This window comes from Bos indicus x Bos taurus, chromosome 3 (genome assembly GCF_003369695.1).
Source record: "Bos indicus x Bos taurus breed Angus x Brahman F1 hybrid chromosome 3, Bos_hybrid_MaternalHap_v2.0, whole genome shotgun sequence".
Lineage (NCBI taxonomy): Eukaryota > Metazoa > Chordata > Mammalia > Artiodactyla > Bovidae > Bos > Bos indicus x Bos taurus.
In genome coordinates, this window is record NC_040078.1 from 75,610,011 (window position 1) to 75,636,488 (window position 26,478).

General features: G+C 38.3%; 1 protein-coding gene across 15 annotated transcripts in view; it reads right to left on the minus strand.

The window, feature by feature from the left end:
- The window catches only part of LRRC7 (leucine rich repeat containing 7), a 622,091-nt gene that overhangs the window by 449,654 nt on the left and 145,959 nt on the right, over nucleotides 1–26,478 (minus strand). The window contains exon 3 of one of the 15 annotated variants that reach the window (XM_027536918.1): nucleotides 15,303–15,378. The exons of the other annotated variants lie outside the window; for them this stretch is intronic. Within the exon in view, the coding sequence (XP_027392719.1) occupies nucleotide 15,303 (1 nt within the window). The 5' untranslated portion in view covers nucleotides 15,304–15,378. The remainder of the gene's footprint in view (nucleotides 1–15,302; nucleotides 15,379–26,478) is intronic. 15 annotated transcript variants of the gene reach the window in all.

A 26,478-nucleotide genomic window follows, 5' to 3' on the forward strand; every position in this document is an offset into this window, starting at 1 on the left:
GAAAAATTTGCAAGACAGGATTATTGATTGCAATAATCTCTCTTACCTCAAAGTATTTAAAATGATAGCCTGCCCTTCCCAATCATTGACTCCACTCTCTCCTGGGATGTTGTAAGGTGCTGTCAAACCTCCTGTAGATCTCCTGTAGGCTGGAACCATTCTTTCTTCTAGCTGCTAGAAGGTTGCCTACTAATGGCTCACAGGTGCATCTCTCTCTGGGCACTGTCTTTTTCTGAAGGCAATTACCTCCCCCAGTTACACTCCTCCAAAGACTGGTTGATGCTTGTTTAAAAGCTTCACTTTGGCATAATTCTGAAGGGCTTCCCCAGTTGTAGGGTCTATTGAGGCCTCCTTTGTAATGTCATCAATAGTTTAATTTCTCTCTCTATCCAGCATTCTCAAATAATCTTTATCTTTATCTTGGAGCTTGTTTCCAAGGGACTCAGTTGAAGACACATTCAGTTCCTTACGCTATACTATTATGGGCTTCTTCCACAGTTACCTTACAGTATCTTAACCACCAGATTCCATAAACCTTTAGGTTTCTTTGCAGCTTTTATTGAACTCTGTTGACTACGTTTTCCCCTTAGCACTCTCCTTTTTTGCTTCCATGAACTTGCTTAACCCTGTCCTTTCCTTACCTCTCTAAATGCTTTTGCTATTGTTTGTTTTTTGTCTTGTTCTTTAGCTCAGGTTTTGCTCTTGGTTCTTATTCCGCTTTCTACTTCTTCTTGGGAAATCTCATTTATACCCTTGGCTTTAGTTATCATCTTCATGGTAAAACCTCCTGAATCTACATTTTTAGCTCAGATCTGTTTAAAAAAACCTATGTTTCAAAAACCTACTTTGTATTATTCCCTGGATATTTCATGGCTCCTGAGCAGTCATTCTGTCTACCTCCTATCATGATCTTCATAAATCTACTCTTTATCCCACGGTCAGAGGCTTCATACTTGATGCATAAATACTGACAGCTATTGTCATTGTTCCATTGTTATTGCTTTAAGAAGGCATTGTTCAATTTCTATTTCATAGACATATGGCTCTAGAGTTTTATAATGCTGGTTAAATTTTATGACATTCTCTCCTTTCAGTTTTTCTTATGCAAACTGTCTTCTCTTGCCAATAGAGTAGAAAGAGAATAATCCTTCGAGTCATATAGAAATAGAGTATAAGACTGATTTTCCCTTAGTAGCTGTGTGTACATGCATGCTCAGTTGCTCAATCATGTCCAGCTCTTAGTAGCTGTAGTAACAATGGAAAAGTCACTTAACTAGATTCTCTGAAGCTCAGTTTTTTTTTCTCTCTCATTTAGAGATATTATGAGGGCTAAATGAGAAAATGTGTGTATAAATGAAATTGGACTACAAAGAAGTTACTCAATAAATGTCAGTTTCCCTCTCTTCTGCCCTTCTTTTCTTCTGCCCTGGTTATGGTTCCAGCTATGGTTTAAACAACTATCAGTTCCTAGATTCCAGCCAGAAAGTTCTCAACCAGGCTATAGGTAGGAACTGGGTCTTTCTTCAGCACAGGTAGGAACAAATTCAGATAGATGCCGCAGCATCAGGAACTCATTCACCTAGCATCAAAACACCTCAGGACACAGAAGCCAAGATGCAGGCTTATGCAGAGATTCCCAGAGCAGCACAGGTCTGGCAAGGAGCCTGAAGTGTGCAGCTTGTAGTGGTCTCTCTCTGCCCATCATGGCTTGAGAGTCAAGTACAGTCTGTGTTAACTTCTCTCCTAACCACTAGCTTTCCTTTCATATGATCACTACTTTGAGGCTCACCCAGAATTACTTTCTTATCTATCATAATAGACAACTAAGTTGCATATGGGCATTCTGTTGAAAGTGAAACTGTTTGTTTCTCAGTTGTGCCTGATTCTTTGCAATCCCATGGACAGTAGGCCACCAGGTCCTCTGTCCATGGAATTCTCCAGGCAAGAATACTGGAGTGGATAGCCAGTCCCTTCTCTAGGGGATCTTCCTGACCCAGGGATCGAACCTGGGTCTCAAGCATTGCAGGCAGATTCTTAACCACCTGAGTCATCAGGGAAGTCCATATGGGCATTACAGGATCTGAAGAACCACATAACCAGTTTCCTTCTTTAAATGTTGAATTTCTATCCATGCAGATGCCACACCTATAACAACTGGTTATCAATTTTAGGTTATGTCTCATGGACAATATTGTATATTTTTATTTCTCTAAGTATCTAGAAACAAAATGACTAAGGCACACTCAGTAAATATGTACTTGGAGGTGTTTTTTTAAAAAATAAATAGTACATGCACATCCTTCTGAAAAAATATATCATACAAAAACAAGAATTATTGCCATGTTGTTAATGTCAGTAGACTTGTCAACCTGGATTGCGTACCACAGTGACTCATTAATCCCCTCTAACAAATAAGCCTCAGTATTCTCTGCTATTTCATCAATTTGTCCAGTTATGGGGCTAGCCAAAAGAGGAGTACATGCCACCTTTTGAACTGCAGCCTTTCCTTAAAGCTCATGAAAAATGTCCTCAGCAACAGGCAGAATCAACTCTTCACCAGAAGTAAAGGACTTCTTAACTTTAGCAATGTGGTTAGCCACTAAGAATGATGCTCTCGGTGCAAACACATTTGATGAAGTAGTGGCCTTCAATAACTGCTTCTGTTCTTTGTATTCTCATTTTTCTTTTGAAAAACCCCAAAGACTTGCCTTTTAATGCAGGGTGGATGGCCTCTCTGTGGTGAAGCAGTTTTGAAAGTTTCATGGCTTCACTGGAGAGCCAGTCACCACATATTATACAAAGCAAGCGGCCCTGGAGAATGTGAATCACCTGTTGCAACAAATCCATAATTTAAGTAGGACTCCTCATATTTTCTTTCAAATACACCTTTATTTTTGTTTGCAGTCTTACAGTCTTCTGTTGTCTCATCATTGAATTTTTCCCCCTTTTCAAAGATGCTCTCCAGGGACGTTTGTATTTTACTCATTTTGGCTAGGGGTAGTTTGTGGGCTTACCAAAACTGTGATTGAGACAAGTATGCAGTGCAGGAAAGAGGCACGGATGAAAATGGTAAATAAAATAATGGGCAGGCCACTTATGGACTAAAATAAGTGTTGGGTTCTGACTTAAAGCCTGCCACCAGATGCAGCTGTACAACTGAAGTACATCAATTCACTTGTCAGAATAAAGACTGAAACCAGATGCAGCTTAATTGTCACTTGCCAATCATTGATAGGATTTTGCTCTGAGTCTGCAAACAATTGATTTATTATGGTCTCTGTGCAGTCAAACCTCTATGCTAATGATAATCTTTGTTTGCAGCCACTCCCCAGCACAAGGATCATTACTTCAGCTCCACCTCAGATCATTAGGCATTAGATTTTCATAAGAAGCTCACAGCCTAGATCCCTCACATGTGCAGTTCATGGTAAGGTTCATGTTCCTAGGAGAATCTAATGCCATCGCCGATCTGACAGGAGGCAGAGCTGAGGCAGTAACGCAGCAATGGGGAGAGACTGTAAATACAGATAAACCTTTGCTCTCTCACCCACCACTCACTTCTTTACTATGTGGCTGGTTCCTGAAAGGCCACGAACCAGTACTGGTCTGTGGCCCAGGGGTTGGGGACTCCTACTGTAAACATACTTTCTTTTGAAATAAACTTGTCCATTTTGATTTGTATTTCTTGATTCTTAAAAAAATCATTATAAGTATTGCTTATTGTGTGCTCACTATGTGCCATGTGTCCTGTTGCTTCTTATTCTGATTCATTTCTCATACTGTTTTCAGATATACATTTCATATGAATATCCCCAAATACTTCATTTATGAATTCACGGACTTTGCCATTTTTGTTTGCTGATTTCTTCACAACACCTGAACAATCTTATAAGACAAGTACAATGAAACTGTTTTACAGATGAGGAAACAGAAATGGGAATGAGGGGCTTCCTTGGTGGCTCAGACGGTAAAGAATCTGCCTGCCATGCAGGAGACTTGGGTTCGATCCCTTAGTTGGGAAGATCCCCTGGAGAACGGAATAGCTACTCCAGTATGCTTGCCTGGTGAATCCCATGGATATAGGAACCTGGTGGGCTAGAGTCCATGGGGTCACAAAGAGTCAGACACGACTGAGCGACTAACACACACACACACAATGAAACTCACTTTACAGATGAGGAAACAGAGGGAATGAAAGGTTAAAGAATGCATTCAATTTTACACAGCCTTAAATGATAATGCTGGATTTTAACCTAGATGATTTAACCCCAAAACATGCATTTTAAGCACTAGACTTTATTGTCCTCATGACATATGTATCCTTGCTACTACTCATGCTCAACTAACACTATAGTTTGTAAAGCAGAGAGGATCTCTATTGTGTGAGATGAATAGTAATAGAAGTAAAAGTTTTAATTTCCAAATACTCATCCAAATAATTTGTGGGAATTATCCAGTAAACATGGAGGTAAGTAAGAAATAACCCGAGAGGACTTCTGCAACTTTTTAGTATCAGAAAAAACAAAACACCAGTATTCTTCTCCCCTTCCTGGCATTTTGATATAATTTTTTTCTCTTAATCCAGTAAGTCTAAATTGAGGTTTAGTGAAGTCAGTCGTGTCCCACTCTTTGCGACCCCATGAACTGTAGCCTACCAGGCTCCTCCATCCATGGGATTTTCTAGGCAAGAGTACTGGAGTGGGTTGCCATTTCCTCTATCTTATTTACTGACATTTCTTCTCTGTGAAATAATATTAATACTTTCAGGATAGCTGCATAAAAATGTGAAACCATCTCTGCATTTCACATTAAAGACAAAACATTCCATAATTGTAAAAACTAACTCTTTCACAATCATAAATGAATTAAGATTAAAATAATGAAATAATTTAAGAAAACAGACTTCCTGTCATCATAATCTCTAAGAACAACACAACTCCTTCCAGAGAATTAATTACCAATATAAATTATATATAGAAGAATCACAGCAAAAACTAGCTTATTTTATTACAACAAGAAAAGATCTGTTTTGCCTCATATAGCTAAAAAATGACAAAAACTAACATATGCAAAATAAAATTTTATCTAGGTAGAATATTTGTTATATATTTGAAAGAAAAAAGGGTTGGTATATGAATTAACACGCAAGTATAGTTACAAAGTGATAAAAAACAACAAAAAAGTAGGCAATAAAGGCAATAATATGCAATTGATAGAAGAGCATATGACAGATATGAAACAATGCTGAATCTCTCTAATTGTCAAGAAAATGCAACTTTGAAGTAATTCATATATTACTTTACATATTCAGCACAATGAGACTCAGAATAAGAAAAGAATCATTACAATCTACTTCTGGGTGGCAATGTGAGGACAGGATGTCTACATATAATCCTGTGGCAATCTAAGCCATCACAGCTTTCGAGTACAATATCCATCCATTAAATTTAGAAAGTCATATTCGTCACACTGGGGGCTTCCCAGGTGGCACTAGTGGTAAAGAACCTGCCTGCCAATGTAGGAGATGTAACCAATGCAGGTTTGATCCTTGGGTTGAGAGGATCCCCTGGAGGATGGCTGGCAACCCACTCCAGTATTCTTGCCTGGAGAATCCCATGAACAGAGGAACCTGGCAGGGTGCAGTTCATAGGGTTGCACAGAGTAGGACATGACTGGAAGCAACATGGATGCATACACCACATTATAGATAATGGTAAAAATTGGAATAAGCACTATGGGGGAGAATTTTACAGACTCAATCAAAATGACATATCATTATATATAACAATTCAATTTCTCCTATTAATATAATATGCTTGCATGTATGCAAAGAAATTTATGAATTATATGTGGTTACTTAGAGCAGCACTACTTGTGACAGCCAAAGACTGGAAACAACATAAATCTAAACAATGCACTATTAAGGAGTTTTAAAAAATAAAAATAGGAAATTCTTTATAAACAGATATCAAATTATCTCCTGTATTTTCTACTATGTGGAAAAAGCAACTTTTTCAAATAGTGTCTAAAAATGCTGTCTATGGAGAAGAAGGGGGAAAAAAATGTGTGTCCATAGGTTTATATATTGGAAAAATATCTCTGGAAATTTATATAAGAAATTGATAATAGCAGCTACCTCCCTCTAAAGAGGGAGATTGGTTGACTGGGTGTAGAGTTGAAAAAAGCTTTTTCTTCAAGTCCTATCATTTGGAAGTTTTCATTTTTGAACTATGTAACTTATTACCAATTAACATTAATAATAATAATAATATTCAGCATAAGAATGTTAATGAACTTAGTGCCACTAAACTGTATACTTAAAATGTCAAATTTTATTTTATGTATATTTTACCATAATAAAGTGACTTTTAATCATATATATATACATAAATATAATATATATATAATCATATAGAGATATATATATACATATATATATATGTATTCGACTAAATGTGTGTCCGACTCTTTGCACCCCCATGGACTATAGCTTGCCAGGCTCCTCTGTCCATGGATTTTCCAGGCAGGAATACTGGAGTGGATTACCATTCCCTTCTCCATAGGATCTTCCTGAATCAGGGACTGAACCTGGGTTTCCCGCATTGCAGGCAGATTCTCTACCATCTGAGCCACCAGGGAAGTCCCCTAGGATGGCTACTAATAAAAACAACCCACAAGATAATGAGTGTTGACTAGGATGTGGAAAAACTCGTTTGCTTGTGGCTTGTTCACTGTTGATGGGAATATAAAATTCTGCAACCACTATGGAAAACAGTATGGCAATTCCTCAAAAAACTAAAAAGAAAAATATCATATGATCCAGGAATTCTACTTCTGGATATATACCCAAAAGAGTTGAAAGCAGAGGTGTGAAGAGATATTTGTATATCCACATTTATAGCAGCATTATTCACAACAGGCAAAAGGAGGAAACAACCCAGGTATCTATCCACAGATGAATGATAAAATATGTGACATATACTTAAAATGGAATATTATTCCATGTAAAAGAAAAGGAATTCTGACACATGCTGCAACAGAGATGAACATAGAAGATTTTATGCTAAGTGAAATAAGTTGGTAACACAAGGACAAATACTCTATGAGTCACCTATATGAGATCCCTAGTCGGAGAAAGCAACGGCACCCCACTCCAGTCTTCTTGTCTGGAAAATCCCATGGACGGAGGAGCCTGGAAGGTTGCAGTCCATGGGGTCCCTGAGGGTCGGACACGACTGAGCGACCTCACTTTCACTTTACACTTTCATGCATTGGGGGAGGAAATGGCAACCCACTCCAGTGTTCTTGCCTGGAGAATCCCAGGGACGGGGGAGCCTGGTGGGCTGCCATCTATGGGGTCGCACAGAGTCGGACACGACTGAAGTGACTTAGCAGCAGCAGCAGAGTAGCTAAATTCATAGAGACAGAAAGAATGGTGGCTCCCAGAGACTAGAGGGAAGGAGACTGAGGAGTTATTTTTTAATGGGTACAGAATATTATTGGGTTGGCCAAAAAGTTCATTCTGGTTTTTCCTATGGACTTTCCAGTTTTTCCTACAGACCAGAACAAACTTTTTGGTAACCCAGTAAAAACCCAACTGTATCAGCAATTATAAATGGCTTAAACACTCCAAGTAAATATCAATATTATCAGACTAGATTTTTTTAAAGGTTACTAATATGATGCTTCCAAGAAATCATAGATGTAGGAACACAAGAAGTTTAGAAGTAGGATGCAAAAATAAATACCATGCAAATATTAACGAAAAGAAAAATGGCAGTATTTGTACTAAAGATAGAAGGTAGATTTTTAAAACAAGATTTTAAAACAAGAATAATCACTAGAGATAAAAAGGGACATTTCACGATGATAAAGTGGTAAACCCATAAGGACTGTAAATGCTAACTGTGGTTTTATCAGTTGATTAAAAAACCAGTTGGTTGTTGAAGCAACTTTTACTTTCTTTATCATAGTTTCACATTGTTTGAAGTTTTCACAATAAGCATGGATTATTTAGATAACCTGAAATAAAACAACAAAGCTACTTTTATGTGGACAAAGAAAAGAATAAAACAATACAAAGATTTAAGAGTATTTGTTTTCTAAATTAAAAGTTTAGAAAAATGTGTTGCTTATTAGGCTCTAATGACAACCATAATAATAAAGTATATAGTGACAGGACATAAAAATAAAAAGTAGCACTAATGAGAATCAGGTAGAAAATCTCACACAAAAGTGTTACATAATCTCCTTATTTGTTTATTTAAGGATTTAAAGATAGTCAAATAATTCTGAGTGTATTTTTTGCAAGAGGATAATTATACTTTAAAAAGAATGTGGAGATAATCCAAAGGGAGGAGAGCACCGATTCATTTGCTCATTCAATAATTACTTATAAGTAATTATAATTAAGTAGGTACTATGTGCCAGGTACTAGTTGAAATTATTACCTATGAGGCTACGGGCTTCCCTGGGGGCTCAGATGATAAAGAATCTGACTGCAATGCAGGAGACCTGGGTTCGATACCTGGGTCAGGAAGATTCCCTGGAGAAGGGAATGGCAACCCACTCCAGTATTCTTGCCTAGAGAATCCCATGGGCAGAGGAGCCTGGTGGGCTTCAGCCTATTAGGTTGCACAGAGTCAAACATGATTGAGCAACTAACACTTTCTTTCATAGGTCTCTACCTCCAGTTCTTGACATGCTGCTGCTGCTGCTGCTGCGTCGCTTCGGTCGTGTCCAACTCTGGGATCCTGAAATCTTTTATAAATTTCTAAGTGGTAAGAGCACAGGAAACATCTCTTACTCTAATATTTGGTCTTTGACTTTGGTTCCTAACACCCTACTCCTAAATCTCTTGGAGTTTCCTGAGTGATAGGAATGTCTTTTATTCTAGTGAGGTGACTTTGAGTGGGCTCCTAGATGACTCCTGAGTTGGGGCTGGTCCCCAGAAAGACCATGATTAAAAGCCTGGAATTTTCAGCCCCATCTCCCATTCTCTAGAAAAGGTAGAGGGGCTAAAAGTAGAGTTAATACGTGATCATACCTACATGAGGATGCTTCCATAAAATCCCAATAGTGTGGGGTTCAGAGTGCTTCCAGATGGTGAATGCATCCATCCACTTGGAGAGTAATTCACTGTAACTCCAGAGAGACAGAAGCTCCTGCTCTCAGAACCTTCCCAGACCATGTTATATGTATCTTTTCACCTGGAGGTTCATCTGTATGCTTTATCATACCCTTTTAAAAACTGGTTCATGTAAATGTTACCCTGAGTTCTGTAAGCTATTCTAGCAAATAACTGAATCCAAAGGGAGTACGTCTTGGGATCCGCCAATGTGTAGCTTAGTCAGACAGAAAGTGTGAAAGTGAAAGTGAAAGTCGCTCAGTTGTGTCCAACTCTTTGCGACCCCATGGACTATATGGTCCATGGAATTCTCCAGGCCAGAATACTGGACTGGGTAGCCTTTTGTCAGACAGAAGTTGTAGATAACTTCTAGGACCTACTGCTTGTAGTTGTCATCTAAAGTGTGCGTGTCAGGGGGCAGTCTTGAGAGTGAGTCCTTCACCTGTGGGATCTGACAGTATCTTCAGGTAAATGGTGTCACAATTGACTTAAATTATGACACACAGATGGTATCATATAAAATTGCTTGCTGTGGGAAAAAAGTCCTCAAACACTGGTGTCAGAAGTATTGTGAGTGTGATAGTAGTAGAAGAGATGCAGGAGAACTGGTTTTTCCCAACCCAGAGGGAAATAGAATATTTGTCAGCCTATTGTGGAAACTCATCTATGCGGTTACTAAATGAAATAATAATAAATTATTTATATTTGATAGAATTACCCAGTAATAAAGATTACCTTGAGTTCAGTTCTGTCGCTCAGTCGTGTCTGACTCTTTGTAACCCCGTGAATTGCAGCATGCCAGGCCTCCCTGTCCATCACCAACCAAACTCATGTTCATTGAGTCAGTGATGCCATCCAGCCATCTCATCCTCTGTCATCCCCTTCTCCTCCCACCTTCAACCCCTCCCAGCATCAGAGTCTTTTCCAATGAGTCAACCCTTCCCATGAGGTGGCCAAAGTACTGGAGTTTCAGCTTTAGCATCAGTCCTTCCAAAGAACACCCAGGATAGAACTCCTTTAGAATGGACTGGTTGGATCTCCTTGCAGTTCAAGGGACTCTCAAGAGTCTTCTCCAACACCACAGTTCAAAAGCATCAATTCTTTGGTGCTCAGTTTTCTTCACAGTCCAACTCTCACATCCATACATGACCATTGGAATAACCATAGCCTTGACTAGATGGACCTTTGTTGGCAAAGTAATGTCTCTGCTTTTCAATATGCTATCTAGGTTGGTCATAACTTTCCTTTCAAGGAGTAAGCGTCTTTTAATTTCATGGCTGCAATCACCATAAACAGTGATTTTGGAGCCCCCCAAAATAAAGTCTGCCACTGTTTCCCCATCTATTTCCCATGAAGTGATGGGACTAGATGCCATGATCTTAGTTTTCTGAATGTTGAGCTTTAAGCCAACTTTTTCACTCTCCTCTTTCAATTTCATCAAGAGGCTCTTTAGTTCTTTGCTTTCTCCCATAAGGGTGGTCATCTGCATATCTGAAGTTATTGATATTTCTCCTGGAAATCTTGATTCCAGCTTGTGCTTCTTCCAGCCCAGTGTTTCTCATGATGTACTCTGCATACAAATTAAATAAGCAGGGTGACAATACACAGCCTTGACGTACTCCTTTTCCTATTTGGAACCAGTCTGTTGTTTCATGTCCAGTTCTAACTGTTGCTTCCTGACCTGCATATAGGTTTCTCAAGAGGCAGGTCAGGTGGTCTGGTATTCCCATCTCTATATTAAATTGAATTAGCTCTTTAAATTATGGGAAGTTTTAAGGGAAGATTCCCTGGAGGAGGGCATGGCAACCCACTCTAGTATTCTTGCCTGGAGAATCCCATGGACAGAGGAGTCAAGGAGGCTGCAATCCATAGAGTTGCACAGAGTCAGACACGCCTGAAGAGACTTAGCACCATGCACACAAGGTGTCTTTAACTGAATTATATTCTGAGATTAAGTAAATCTGAGTGAATAAAATAAAACTACCTAAAGATAAATCTGAAAAACACAATTCTGTTATTGGGATTGACATAGGAAGGTGATAAGGTAGAGAACAAAGGCATTATTATATTGGAAATGATTTGTAAATCCATCTAGCTGTCGAAATTGGATTATCTCCATTGGAGCTCCCAATGATTGACTAATTGTGATATCCAAAACCTTTTTCTCGTTCAGTTGTCTTCTTCTGAACACTTTTCAGCATCACTTAATACAGTTAACCCTTTTGACTCTCTCTGCTTCTTTGGTTCCTTTAAAACAAAACAAAAATATCTGAAGTCAGTTTTTCTCTTATTTTTGACTAGAGCTCAGTTTTTGTGCCAATTCTTCTTCCTCTATGCAGAATTTTGACAACTTAAAATTGATGATCCTAGGAACTGTACTGGAGCAGTGTTTTCTTTTCACTCTGTATGTTTTCTGCCTGCCTAGTCAAGGTGGCATCAACCAGTATCCCTACTTAGATAAATTCCAAAGAAAGGCAATGCCAAAGAATGCTCAAACTACCTCCCAGTTGCACACATTTCACACGCTAGTAAAGTAATGCTCAAAATTCTCCAAGCCAGGCTTCAACAGTATGTGAATGGCAAATTTGCAGATGTTCAAGCTGGATTTAGAAAAGGCAGAGGAACCAGAGATCAAATTGCCAACATCCGTTAGATCATTGAAAAACCAAGAGAGTTCCAGAAAAACATCTACTTCTGCTTTATTGACTATGCCAAAGCCTTTGACTGTGTGGATCACAATAAACTGTGGAAAATTCTGAAAGAGATGGGAATACCAGACCACATGACCTGCCTCCTGAGAAATCTGTATGTGGGTCAGGAAGCAACAATTAGAACTGGACATGGAACAACATACTGGTTCCAAATAGGGAAAGGAGTACGACAAGGCTGTGTATTGTCACCTTGCTTATTTAACTTATATGCAGAGTACATCATGAGAAACACTGGGCTGGAGGAAGCACAAGCTGAAATCAAGATTGCTGGGAGAAATATCAACAACCTTAGATATGCAGATGACACCACCCTTATGGCAGAAAGAGCCTCTTGATGAAAGTGAAAGTGGAGAGTGAAAAAGTTGGCTTAAAGCTCAATATTCAGTAAACTAAGATCATGGCAGCCAGTCCCATCACTTCATGGCAAATAGATAGAGAAACAATGGAAACAGTGACAGGCTTAATTTTCTTGGGGTCCAAAATCTCTGCAGATGTTGACTGCAGCCATGAAATTAAAAGATGCTTGCTCCTTGGAAGAAAAGTTATGACCAACCTAGACAGCATATTAAAAATCAGAGACATTACTTTGCAACAAAGGTCCATCTAGTAAAAGTTATGGTTTTTCCAGTAGTCATATATGGATGTGAGAGTTGGAATATAAAGAAAGCTGAGTGCCAAAGAATTGATGGTTTTGAACTGTGGTGTTGGAGGATTCTTGAGGGTCCCTTGGACTGCTAGGAGATCCAACCAGTCCATCCTAAAGGAAATCAGTCCTGAATATTCATTGGAAGGAATGATGCTGATGGTGAAACGCCAATATTTTGGCCACCTGATGCAAAGAACTGACTCATTTGAAAAGACCCTGATGCTGGGAAGGAATAAAGGTGGGAGGAGAAGAGGAAGACAGAGGATGAGATGGTTGGATGGCACCACCGACTCAATGGACATGGGTGTGAGTAAACTCCAGATGCTGGTGATGCACAGGGAGGCCTGGTGTGCTGCAGTCCATGGGGTCGCAAAGAGTTGGACACGACTGAGCAACTGAATTGAGCTGAACTGAGGAACTGTACTGGAGCAATGTTTCCTTTTCACTCTGTATGTTTTCTGCCTGGTCAAACTCTGGTGGGTTCAACCAGTATCCCTACTCAGATAAATCAAGTCAATGTCTTCTAGTTCTAGAGCTCTAGTTCTACATTTCCACTGACCCTGTAATATTCCTATTTTACTATGCTAGAATCACATGAATTTCACATTAAAATTAAAGTTACCTTAAAGAGGATTTTAAAAAGGATTTTAACATCCTTTACTAAAAGTAAACTGTGCTGTTTTTTAAAATATATTTATTTTTCTGGCTGTGTAGGTCTTAGTTGGCGCATGTGCGATTTTCATTGCAGCACAAGGACTCTAGTTGTGACTTACAAGCTTAGTTGCTCCATGACATGTGGGATCTTAATTCCTGGTCAAGGATGGAACCTGAGTGCCATGCACTGCAAGGTGGATTCTTAACCACTGGATCACCAAGAAAGTCTCTGCTCTTTTTTTAATGGTCCAGTTCTTATATAATGGGATTACTCTTCTTCCAAACCAGGTTCCTATAGAATCCACTGAAAAAGATATTTCTCTCATCAAAATCCTCCTACTGCAGCCACATAGTTTCGCTCCTAAAATTCCCCCCTGGGTTATTCCAAGCATCAGTTTCTTTGTGTACATACTCTCTCTCAACAGTACAGCAGACAGACTGTTTTTTCCTTTGTAAGTTCCTCAATATCTTCAAAGTTATGGTCTTCTTCATTTCTTTCTGAATTAAATTTGATGTTGACTATTACAAATGTATTTCTAAACGTATTTTCACAGTGTTCTCTCCTTTAGTACCAAGACAGCCTAACTGAACTATTTTAAAAAGGACCTGAAAAAATATATACATATATATGTATATATACAACTGAATCACTTTGCTGAAATAAACAGAATATTATAAATCAACTATGCTTATTTTAAAAAATTTTTTAATTTTGAAGGTTCTTTCCTTTCTACCATTTTATAGTGTAAGCTTGTTCACTGTGTGACAATCCATGATAAAAAGTCTAAATTTATAAACCAAATACATTAAGGACTAATAATTTACATTATAATGATTTTTTCATTTCTACTGAGTCATTCTTAGCATTTTTCTTTTCAAAATAAATGGCTCAAATTGTATAAATATTTGATAGTGTTTAAATATAAGGTGTTTATCATCCATGATTTGCCATTTATAAAGCCTTAAAATAGATTGAAAGAGAAGAAACTTCTGTTGGTTTACATAATTATTTAGGAATCTTTACTGTTAAGAAATTAAAATATAATTTTAAACATTTTTTGTAATTCTAGAAATTTCTACTATAAGATTTTAAATATAAAAATATTTATGGACAAGTTCTAAAATATTTTGATTGCGAATACTGCTATCATTTCTTATATATGTATCTTTGCAAATATATTTTAATCACCATTAAAAACATCTGTTGAATTAAGAACTTTATTAATTTTATCTTAAAATATATGTATATTATGTTGTGTTGTTGTTTTTCAGTCACTAATTGCGTCTGATTCTTTGTGATCCCATGAACTGCAGCACACCAGATTTCCTTGTACTTCACTATCTCCTATATGTATATGTATGTATCTAAAGGTATCTATGTGATATATGTGTAATTTTAGCATATAAAATCAATCTTACTTGCAATCTTCGTTCCTTAATCCATATAGTGAAAGCATTGATGTAAATGCTTTCTAAAATCCTTTTAGCTTTAACACTTTCTGAGTCTACTACAATCTTCAAGATACATTTGAGGAGAAAGAATCAACTCCATACACTTTAATTTGGAACAATGAGACTTTCAAAGATTCTTCTTGCCATTGAAATAATCTTATTTACTCCTTCCCACATTGCTTGTCTTTATCATTGAACCTCCTATTTCATTTCTTGCACATGTCAGTGAGTTCTAATAAGTGGAAAGCTCCTGCTCTGTGCCTGGATTTTACTTGATAAAACCTTGAAATTTTGAAATGTAACCTTCAGAACTGAATGTAATTTCACTCTTGTTCTTAAAAGCATGATTATAATATAATTTCTGTTAATGATTAAGAGAGGAATTCACACATTTATATAGTGGTTAAGTATGTCATAAGGCAAAGGTAGCTCTTATTCTTTACAAAGGAATAGATTGTTGAATTAGGGTGCTGAAAATAAGACCTCAGAGAGAATACAAGATCATATCATTATTACTGACAGAAAATTAGTTTCCTGAAATCCATAGTTGTAATTTTTCTTCCTAGCTATTTTTGTGATGTCATATACTTAACAAAAATAGTACTAAGTATAAATTTAAAATTATAAGACTATTTGGTCATTATAGAGTAAAATTCCCCAAATACTATTTAATTCTATATACTTAATCATAGTAAAATAACATAGTATCTACTTGCTAGTTATTCCTGTCTCTGCAGACTTCTAGGTTGTGACCACTTTGACTTGCATTTTTTTCATGTAGCGGGCTCCTTTAAAAAAAAAGAAAATGTAAAAAATTTTGATTAACTGTTCTTATAAATTGACAAATGCATGTAAATAAACATAAAAAGCAAGATTGGGTTGTGAAAAGCATAATCAGATGCTTTTCTAATCGTCAGGTTACACATCCTATTAGTATATATACGAAGACCTACCAGTTTAGATGCTGTGACTATCTACATTCAGTGGGGAACAAAAAGATTATACTATTCTTCAATATTCCCCCTTATAGTAACACTTCAGCAGGCAATGGCACCCCACTCCAGTACTCTTGCCTGGAAAATCCCATGGGCGTAGGAGCCTGGAAGGCTGCAGTCCATGGGATTGCTGAGGGTGGGACACGACTGAGGGACTTCACTTTCACTTTTCATTTTCATGCATTGGAGAAGGAAATGGCAACCCACTCCAGTGTTTTTGCCCGGAGAATCCCAGGGACTGGGGGGTGCCTGGTGGGCTGCTGTCTATGGGTTCACACATAGTTCGACATGACTGAAGTGACTTAGCAGCAGCAGCAGCAGCTTCAAGAAAAATTATTTATATAAGCATCTTACTCCTTGCCTGTTTTATGCCTAGTAAGTAAATAATAAATCTCTTCTTGAAATTAGGAGTGTAAAGGATATTCTGGGAAACATTAACTATCGTGAAAATACATAAACAGCAGTCAAGATGTTGGAGATTATATTTATTTAATTGATGCAATTCTTTCTATCTATAAAACGTACAATCATATAATAAAGTTTAGCAAACCATGTGTTTAGCCTGAAGTAATTTTCTGATTATAAATGCATTATTAAAATAAAAGAAATTAACAAATTCTGTAGTTATAGTCAATAATTTTAACATTTATATGAAAATTAAAAGTGATTTACATATGACCATTATAGTGTTACACTATGAAATCCTTACAGTCTGCAATGTATTATCCTGAATTTTATAGAAACACAAATATACAGTCTGATTAAATACTATTTAATACAGTCTAGGCCTACATATTTGAAAACTTGAATCATCTATTTTAACTTTTTTATCTGTAAAATGGCAATAATAACTAAACTTTTGTTGTTTAGTCAACTAAATTGTGTTCGACTCTTTTGCAACCCCATGAACTGTATAGCCCACCAGTCTCTCTGTCCATGGGATATCCCAGGCAAGAATACTAGAGTGAGTTAACATTTCCTTCTCCAGGGGATCTTTCCAAACCAGAAACTGAACCTGTGTCTCCTGCTTGGCAGGCAGATTATTTACTACTGAGCCGCCTGGGAACCTCAATAATTAACCTTAATGTAGTGAAAGTCGCTCAGATCAGATCAGATCAGATCAATCGCTCAGTCGTGTCTGACTTTTTGCGACCCCATGAATCGCAGCATGCCAGGCCTCCCTGTCCATCACCAACTCCCGGAGTTCACTGAGACTCACGTCCATCGAGTCAGTGATGCCATCCAGCCATCTCATCCTCTGTTGTCCCCTTCTCCTCCTGCCCCCAATCCCTCCCAGCATCAGAGTCTTTTCCAATGAGTCAACTCTTCGCATGAGGTGGCCAAAGTACTGGAGTTTCAGCTTTAGCATCATTCCTTCCAAAGAAATCCCAGGGCTGATCTCCTTCAGAATGGACTCGCTGGATCTCTTTGCAGTCCAAGGGACTCTCAAGAGTCTTCTCCAACATCACAGTTCAAAACCATCAATTCTTTGGCGCTCAGCCTTCTTCATAGTCCAACTCTCACATCCATACATGACCACTGGAAAAACCATAGCCTTGACTAGATGGACCTTTGTTGGCAAAGTTATGTCTCTGCTTTTGAATATGCTATCTAGGTTGGTCATAACTTTCCTTCCAAGGAGTAAGCGTCTTTTAATTTCATGGCTGCAGTCACCATCTGCAGTGATTTTGGAGCCCAGAAATATAAAGTCTGATACTGTTTCCACTGTTTCCCCATCTATTTCCCATGAAGTGGTGAGACCGGATGCCATGATCTTCGTTTTCTGAATGTTGAGCTTTAAGCCAACTTTTTCACTCTCCACTTTCACTTTCATCAAGAGGCTTTTGAGTTCCTCTTCACTTTCTGCCATAAGGGTGCTGTCACCTGCATATCTGAGGTGATTGATATTTCTTCTGGCAATCTTGATTCCAGCTTGTGTTTCTTCCAGTCCAGCGTTTCTCATGATGTACTCTGCATATAAGTTAAATAAACAGGGTGACAATATACTGGTTTCCTATTTGGAACCAGTCTGTTGTTCCATGTCCAGTTCTAACTGTTGCTTCCTGACCTGCATATAGGTTTCTCAAGAGGCAGATCAGGTGGTCTGGTATTCCCATCTCTTTCAGAATTTTCCAGTTTATTGTGATCCACACAGTCAAAGGCTTTGGCATAGTCAAAAAAGCAGAAATAGATGTTTTTCTGGAACTCTCTTGCTTTTTCTATGATCCAGCAGATGTTGGCAATTTGATCTCTGGTTCCTCCGCCTTTTCTAAAACCAGCTTGAACATCAGAAAGTTCACGGTTCACATATTGCTGAAGCCTGGCTTGGAGAATTTTGAGCATTACTTTACTAGCGTGTGAGATGAGTGCAATTGTGCAGTAGTTTGAGGATTCTTTGGCATTGCCTTTCTTTGGGATTGGAATGAAAACTGACCTTCACCAGTCCTGTGGCCACTGCTGAGTTTTCCAAATTTGCTGGCATATTGAGTGCAGCACTTTCACAGCATCATCTTTCAGGATTTGGAATAGCTCAACTGGAATTCCATCACCTCCTGTGTCCAACTCTTTGCGACCCTATAGATGAGCCTGCCAGGCTCCTCTGTCCATGGAATTCTCCAGGCAAGAATATTACAGTGGGTAGCAGTTCTCTTCTCCAGGGGATGTTCCCAATCCCGGAATCAAACCCAGGTCTCCCACATTGCAGGAGGATTCTTTACTGTCTGAGCCACCAGGGAAGCCCTTAACTAACCCTAAGTGCCCCATAAAGCTTTTTTTTTTTTTTTAATTGTATAAATTCTTAATAGTTAAGCACTCTCCTTAGGAGAAATGTACTTGTTATTATTTTCTTTTATTATAGCAAGTAAAATTATAAGCTCAAAATTTACTATTCAAGTATCCAAGAAAGTGATATATACTTAAAAGGAAATTTATTATATTCTTGTTTTCAGTTATCTTGTTGCTACTTGTTGAAGACAAAAATTGCTGCTCCACTTTCAGGCAGATTCATCATTCACTATAATGAGAGAAATATATGTCTTAACATATCTATATATAGAACAATAAATTTTATTATTATAACCTAGGGATCGAACCCAGGTCTCCCACATTTCAGCTGGATTCTTTACCAGCTGAGCCACAAGGGAAGCCCTATAATTATATTATAGAGCTATACAAATGATACTCTACTATAGTACAAAATACATACTATTATAGCAATTATAATATTATAATTATACTATTATATATTAATATAACATGGTTGTACCAAAAGAAGGTTGAGTGCCAAAGAATTGATGTTTTCCAACTGTGGTGCTGGAGAAGACTCTTGAGAGTCCCGTGGACTGCAAGGAGATCAAACTAGTCAATCCTAAAGGAAATCAACCCTCAATATTCATTGGAAGGACTGACGCTAAAGCTGAGGCTCCAGTACTTTGGCTACCTGATTCATAGAGCCGACTCACTGGAAAAGGTCTTCATACTGGGAAAGATAGAGGGCAGGAAGAGAATGGCACAACAGAGAATGAGATAATTGCATGGCATCACTAACTCAATGGATATGCGTTTGAGCAAACTCTGGGAGATAGTGAAAGACAGGGAAACATGGTGTTCTGCAGTCCAGGGGGGTCACAAAGAGTCGGACATGACTTAGCAACTAAACAACAATATATAGTTATGTTGGGCTTCCTTGGTGGCTCAGTAGTAAAGAATCTGCCTGCCACTACCGGAGATGGACATTCGTTCCCTGGGTCAAGAAGATCTTCTGGAAAAGGAAATGGCAACCCACTCCAGTATTCTTGCCTGGGAAATGCTATGGACAAAGGAGTCTAGTGGGCTACAGTCCATGACACCTCAAGGGTCAGACATGACTTAGTGACTAAAGAAGAACAACGAGAAGATAGACTTCCTTTTGTTCTCTGAAAATCACTGGGACTGGGTCCTGCCATAGCTGGTATAAGTACATACTTCTCAGAAAAGGTTGTAGGATATTAGGAAGATACATATTGTTAAATACAATACTTTAATTTTGTAAGAGACCTAGTATTCTTAGTTACAAGTAAGATCACATTTTTTTTTTGAGTAACATCACATTTTTGGGGGTAACATCATGTTTTTAAGGCCAGTGTTGAAGTACAAGAAAAAGAACATTTGATGATGCTACAGACTAGCATACCAGTCTTAATGGTTTCTTTTCTGACCAATAAAATAAGATCTTAAAAAATAAATTCTAGTTTTTCTTTTCTTTTCTTTTTTTTTCAGTACTATCACTGTCCTGGTTGGTCCAGCATACCCTTAGTTAAGTGTCTGAGCCTCTGGGTTAAAGTGATTTTAAAAGACTTAGTGGGTTATATGTGGAAATATTGTTTGAAAGCTTTTTGAAAAGTTCCTTGCTTTGGGCTAAACTCCTTTTGTGTATTCCTGGCTTCCAGGTTTTAGTCAACATTCTTGAAATATAACCTCATTCAGTGCCTTGCTGCTGCTAAGTCGCTTCAGTAGTGACCGACTCTGTGCGACCCCATAGACTGCAGCCCACCAGGCTTCCCCGTCCCTGGGATTCTCCAGGCAAGAACTCTGAAGTGGGTTGCCATTTCCTTCTCCAATGCATGAAAGTGAAAAGTGAAAAGTGAAAGTGAAGTCGCTCAGTCGTGTCGGACTCTAGCGACCCCATGGACTGCAGCCTAGCAGGCTCCTCCATCCATGGGATTTTCATTCAGTGCCTTAATTGTATTTAAATGATGAGACCAAGAGAAGAAAAAAATAAACCAAAAAAACATTCATTGTGTGCATTAGGTGGATGCTAATAATCACTTGCTTGTGCTCCTTATTTCATAGTCCTTTCCTTCCGGCACTTTCGGTATTTTTCAATGGCCTGAGTTGCATTCAGCTGCCTCTTTTTCCTGCTACTCAAAAGTAGAAAGTACACATAAAAAGTCCTTAAGGTACAAGTTCTTACTTAAAATATGCTCTCCTGGGGATAAGACCTTGTTCAGTTACGTGTCTAATCAGTATTTATCACCCTGTAGACACTGCAATATTTAACAAGTGTGGGTAGGGCACTTAAGTTGTGACTGAACAATAAATGGGCCAGACCTGGATGCCAAGCACTACAACTCCCAGCTTCACATTTCAATTATATTTAAATGAGGCTGCTAATCAAAGTGTTTAAATGTTCATTAAAATTAACCTTTCAAATTCAGAGTGCCAGAGGGCACTCCTGATAACACTAAAGTTTGAGATTTAGGTTTCCAACCACTATTGCATAAATGAAAAATTCAGGAGGGTTGAAATGTCAAGAATGCTTTGAAATAAACATTAAATTGACTAAGAACTTTAACTCTACCTCAAGATTCATGTTCTCTTAGTGTTTTGTGATGTGGTTACTAATAATCATCATTTAGTGCAATAATGTTCTTGAATCTAATGAAGAACAGGCGGCATATCAAATAAATTCAATAATTGTAACCCAAGGAAGAATTATGGTACAGAATATTGAAGGAAAATTACATGGCTCAAAATAGCCTGGAGTTAAAACGCCCCCTCCAGGTCTTCCCCACCATTCTATGTGAAACAAAGAACTCACTCAACCAAAGGGAAAAAAAAAAAAAGGACATTAAGGTTGATTGTGCCCAGCTCCCAGCTGGGCCAGCCTCTGGCCATCTCCAGAATTCCTTGCCCCAGCCATTTAAGAGAGAACTACTCCGAACAACCTTGGAGAAGAACAGACCCCCTTAAAACAGTAGCTTTCCACATATATGCCTATATATACTTACTCTTTTCTTGGGTTAGTGCAGCAGCTCACTAATCTGACTGCTGCCCCTTCTTGCTTCTGGCCTCATTAAAGGTGATCTGTTCCTGTAAAGTGCCAGTCTCCTTCTTTTTCCAAACCTCGCCTTCTCTAACTCCCTTACCCTACAAATATTGTATGTTTAGTTGAATTATAAGCTTGAGAGACACTTTAAATAGCCATAGTCCATTCAGTATTTGGGGAAGAATTTCACCACAGCTGTCCTTAGCAAGTGAGAATCTACTGCATTTTAAATGTCACCAGTATCTTCAGAAAATTCATTAAGATGTGTTGTTACATTTGGCAGGTTTCAACCTATGAGAATTAGAGCAAGGGGTTTTCCAGAAAGCATGAGGCCATACACTCAACACTAGATTTGTGAGATTTATGTGGGGCAAAGGATGTCTTAGCAGTAGCACTGCAAATCACTTGAATTTAAAGGCAAAGCTTTGAAGCCCAGATATGAAGCCTTTTCAGAAACTAGAGGGCAATCCAGAATTCTTTATGCAAGAGTAAGGCCTGTGTGGGTTCTGGGATAAATTATGAATAAACCCCTATAAGAGCTTATCACTGAAGGGCAATGAGCCAAAACATGTAAATATAATCTAAGATGTGATATGACAGAAGTGTGCACATTGCGCTGGGGAGCCTGGAGGAAGGGCACTCAGCACAATCTAGGGGTTCACGGAACTTCTGATGCAGTGATCAGTCAGTGCCTTGGATGTCCCCAAGCATTTTATAAATTTTATTACATTTTAACTGAAGATCAGTCAATAAACCCAAAATTTCTTAAGTTTCTTCCATGCATTTGTTTTACCTTAAGGTCAGTAAAAGTGACAGAAAAAGATGGCGGAGTCTCATGAATCATTATAAGGTGTTCATTCATTGTTCCTTTTTTATTCACTCCCCTCTCCAAATCCTTTCAACTCTACAGGGATGGGGAGGAGTACACATGTATAGAACTGCTCTATCTGGGTAGTGGGGCCAAGAGAAGGAAGCCCTGCGGCTTTACACAAGACTTTGGGCTAGATGATGCCATCCTTTCTGCCTCTTTCTGCTTTAAGTCTCTCGTCTTGACTTTTTTTTTTTTAGAACATATTCTCTCAACCATTATCTTAAGAAATGCAACTTAAAGTCTTGCTTCATATATCCACATATTTGCATGCATCAATAATTTTCCTTATTTTATCACAGATAGTAATTCATATACAATAACAACATTTTTGAAGCATTTCTCTTTTTTTGATGTTTTAAAGTTTTTATTAACACAGTTGGAATAACATCTACCATATTTGTTAATTTTTTCAGTTTGTTACCCTTTTTTTTTTTTGTCCCTATTTTTGTCTTCCATTTGTTTTCTTCCATTTGTGGTTTTCTGTGATTATTTTATATGATTTTATTTTCTCTCTTTTTCTTAGCATATCAATTATACTTAAATTTTTACTATTTTTAAATTATTTTTAATTGGAGGATAATTGCTTTACAGAGTTTTGTTGTTTTCTGAACCATTTCTAAAGCAGAAGTGAGGTCATAAAACCAAGATAGACCCATAGAAAGTAGATCTTTCCATAAAACAACTCCCTATCATATGGATTATTTTTTAAATTTTATAATGATTCTGTTAGGTATGTATTATTATTCTCTTTTCTTAAATGAAAAAACTGACTTCAGAATCAGTTCATTATTGTAGCTATTCATTCATTCACTGAACAAGTGATGAGCTTCCACTTGCCAGACTTTATGGTACCAGAGACACATCTTGCCATCAAAGACCCCACAATCTTAGTAGAAAAATAGTTGTATGTTCATTACACCATTTTAATTTCCTGAATAGCAAAAAGGCTGGATTTCTCTGCCTCCTACCTCGTACTATAGCTGTACTGGGGCCATATGATTGAGTTTTGGCCAGTGGTGGGTAAAAGTGCCTGTGTGTGTGCTAAGTTGCTTCAGTAATGTCTGACTCTTTGAAATCCTATGGACAGTAGCCGTCCAGGCTCCTCTGTTCATGGGATTCTCCATGCAAGTATACTGGAGTGGGTTGCCATGCCCTCTTCCAGGGGATTTTCCCGACCCAGGGATCAAACCCACATGTCTTGTCTCCTGCTTTGACAACTGGGTTTTTTACCACTAGTGCCACTGGGTAAAAGTCATAGAAGCCATTTCTTGGCCTGGCCCTGGAAAGAATCTTCACATTTGATCTTTTGGTTCTCTCCTGGATGGGCTGCACAAGCTCAATTAACATAGCTATTATATAAGGGAGCAGTGCTTCTTAATTTGTGTCGAACTGTGACATGAGGAATAAATAAACTTTGATTGTGTGAAATGATATTTGGGGTTTAATTTGATACCATAGATAGCCTATTTTTTCTTTCTTGTCTAATACAAAATTTCATGGGGGAGACAGTCATTAAACAATTGAATAACAAAAACAAAATTGCCTGGAAGGGAATAAAATGAGTACTTTGAACTGGAATAACAAAGGAAACCTTTTGTAATAGATTGGATCATGGTTCAGAAATATTCCCTTCCCAATCCGTATGTTTCCAAGGGTACCACTGATGTTGGGTTTGGCTCTGTGACTTGCTTTGGCCAACAAAAGAGGAGGAAATAATAATGGACCAGTTCTCTGGTAGCTCAGCTGGTAAAGAATCTGCCTGCAATGCAGAGACCCCAGTTTGATTCCTGGGTCAGGAAGATCCCCTGGAGAAGAGATAGGCTACCCACTCCAGTATTCTTGGGCTTCCTTGGTGGCTCAGCTGGTGAAGAATCCACCTGTAGTGTGGGATACCTGGGTTTGATACCTGGGTTGCAAAGATACCCTGGAGAAGGGAAAGGTTACCCACTCCAGTATTCTGGCCTAGAGAATTCCATGGATTGTATAGTCCATAGGGTCACAAAAGAGTTGGACACAACCGAGTGACAGTCCCCACTCTGAGTCCAGGTATTAAAAGACCTTGTGTGTTTCTCTTCATATTGTACAGCTGTACCATGGGTAAAGGTTATGAAATTGAACATATATAGATTAGCCTACTGGTCCTAGGAAGAAAACGAGAGATACATGAAACAGATACCTTAAAGTAATAGCTTCATCACTGGTTTCTCGGACTCTTAACTTCAGCTACCTCCAGTATTATAATATAATCTAGAGATAACTTCCTAAAACATTTCATCATATATGTTTTACTCAGGGGCACTAAGAGTGAAGAAAAGAAGAACTAACATTTACTGAAAACATGTGCTATTCCAAACATTATCCTAGGTAATTAGAGATGATATTTCTTTCAGATTGGGTTCCCCTGGAAGGAGACTGCCTAACACAAAGATTTGAGAATAAATACTTTATTTGGGAGGCAACCCTAGAAAACACCAGTAGAAAAGAAGTGAAACAGGGAAGAGACAGAAGCCAGTAATCAGTACATAATGGAGCGATTGCACTCTGGGCAACAAAGGCTCATCCATGTGGAATATACCTCAGGTGAGCCATCAGAGGGTGAGAAACGTGGACTACTTACTCTCCAGCTCTCATCTGTGAATGACTGAAGCCTGCACCCGGAGCCATTAATCCCTCTGTACTTCCCAGCTTCACTGGACACAAACTGAAAGGAGGGTTTCAATAAAATTTAACAGTGCTTGCACTTAGATGCCATGAGCACATGCATGCATGCATGCTCATTTGCTTCAGTCATGTCTGACTCTGTGCAACGCTATGGACTGCAGCCTGCCAGGCTCCTCTGTCCATGGGATTCTCCAAGGTAAGAATACTGGAGTGGATTGCCACACCGTCCTCCAGCCATGAGTACACAGTAGAATGTCAATATTCAGGAGGGCTGGGGAGGGCTCCCAACAGCTACAGAACCTTTTTTTTTTTCATTTATTCCTTGTAAATATTACCACTTTAGAGAGGTTTTCCCTGATCACTGAAAGACACATACCCAGTTTTTTATTGCTTCTTCCTGTACTTCTGAGCCCTTATCACAATTGTTCACTGTTACTTTGCTTCTTTTCTTGTATTTCTATATTTGTTTCTAGACTGTGAACATAAAGAAGCCAAGAACCAAGTTTATTTCATTCAACACCACCTAGTACAAAGAAGGAACCCAGTATTTGCTGAATCAATTATTGAATGACAGTGCTAGATAGTGTAATCTTCTTTTTTTCATACATGATATTATACATGTTTCAATGGATAGGAATGCAAAGGCCATACTGGTGGTGACAGAACTCCAATCCAGGAAGGGATGACCTAAAATCCCATACCCTTTACCACACTGTGATAATGTTATCATGCTGTTTTCCTATTTCCTGCCTCAGAAAACTCAATTATTTCCTATTTCCTACATCATTAAATCTAAATTCTTCTGCATAATTTCCAATTCCTTCTATAACCTGGCTAGTAAGTGCATCTTAAAAAGATCAGGGCACAAACACATTATAGAATGAATGAAATGTTGCTTAAAACCATATGTAAAAATGACTTGCAGGTTGCTTATTGTCAAAAATTGGTGTCATATGAGAAAAGAGCCTTATGTGGCTTCTAAAAAGTCCAAAGTAAAAGGCTAAATGAATATAAATGTAATTTCTAGAGCAGTCAGAGGTGTGGGTGTTAATGATGATGCACTTAAGACTGTTTCTGAGGCCAAAAATGACTGGAACTCAGAAAAACTGATGACAGGACAGCAAAATTCCTTTTATCCATGCATGATGAGTGATTTTGCTTTAGATGTTGGGCCTGAACAAAAAGCACTCTACCACACAATCAACATGGAACTAGGAAAAATGAGGTAGGAAACAAGAGAGCAAGAAAACTATGTATTTCTACTTATATTTGCTAAGAATATGTAGATTCTTTCATTTGCATTATTTCACTTAAACCTTATAGAACAGTCTTATGGACTCTGGGAGAGGGAGGGGGTGGGAAGATTTGGGAGAATGGCATTGAAACATGTATAATATTATGTATGAAACGAGTCGCCAGTCCAGGTTCGATGCACGATACTGCATGCTTGGGGCTGGTACACTGGGATGACCCAGAGGGATGGTATGGGGAGGGAGGAGGGAGGAGGGTTCAGGATGGGGAACACATGTATACCTGTGGTGGATTCATTTCGATA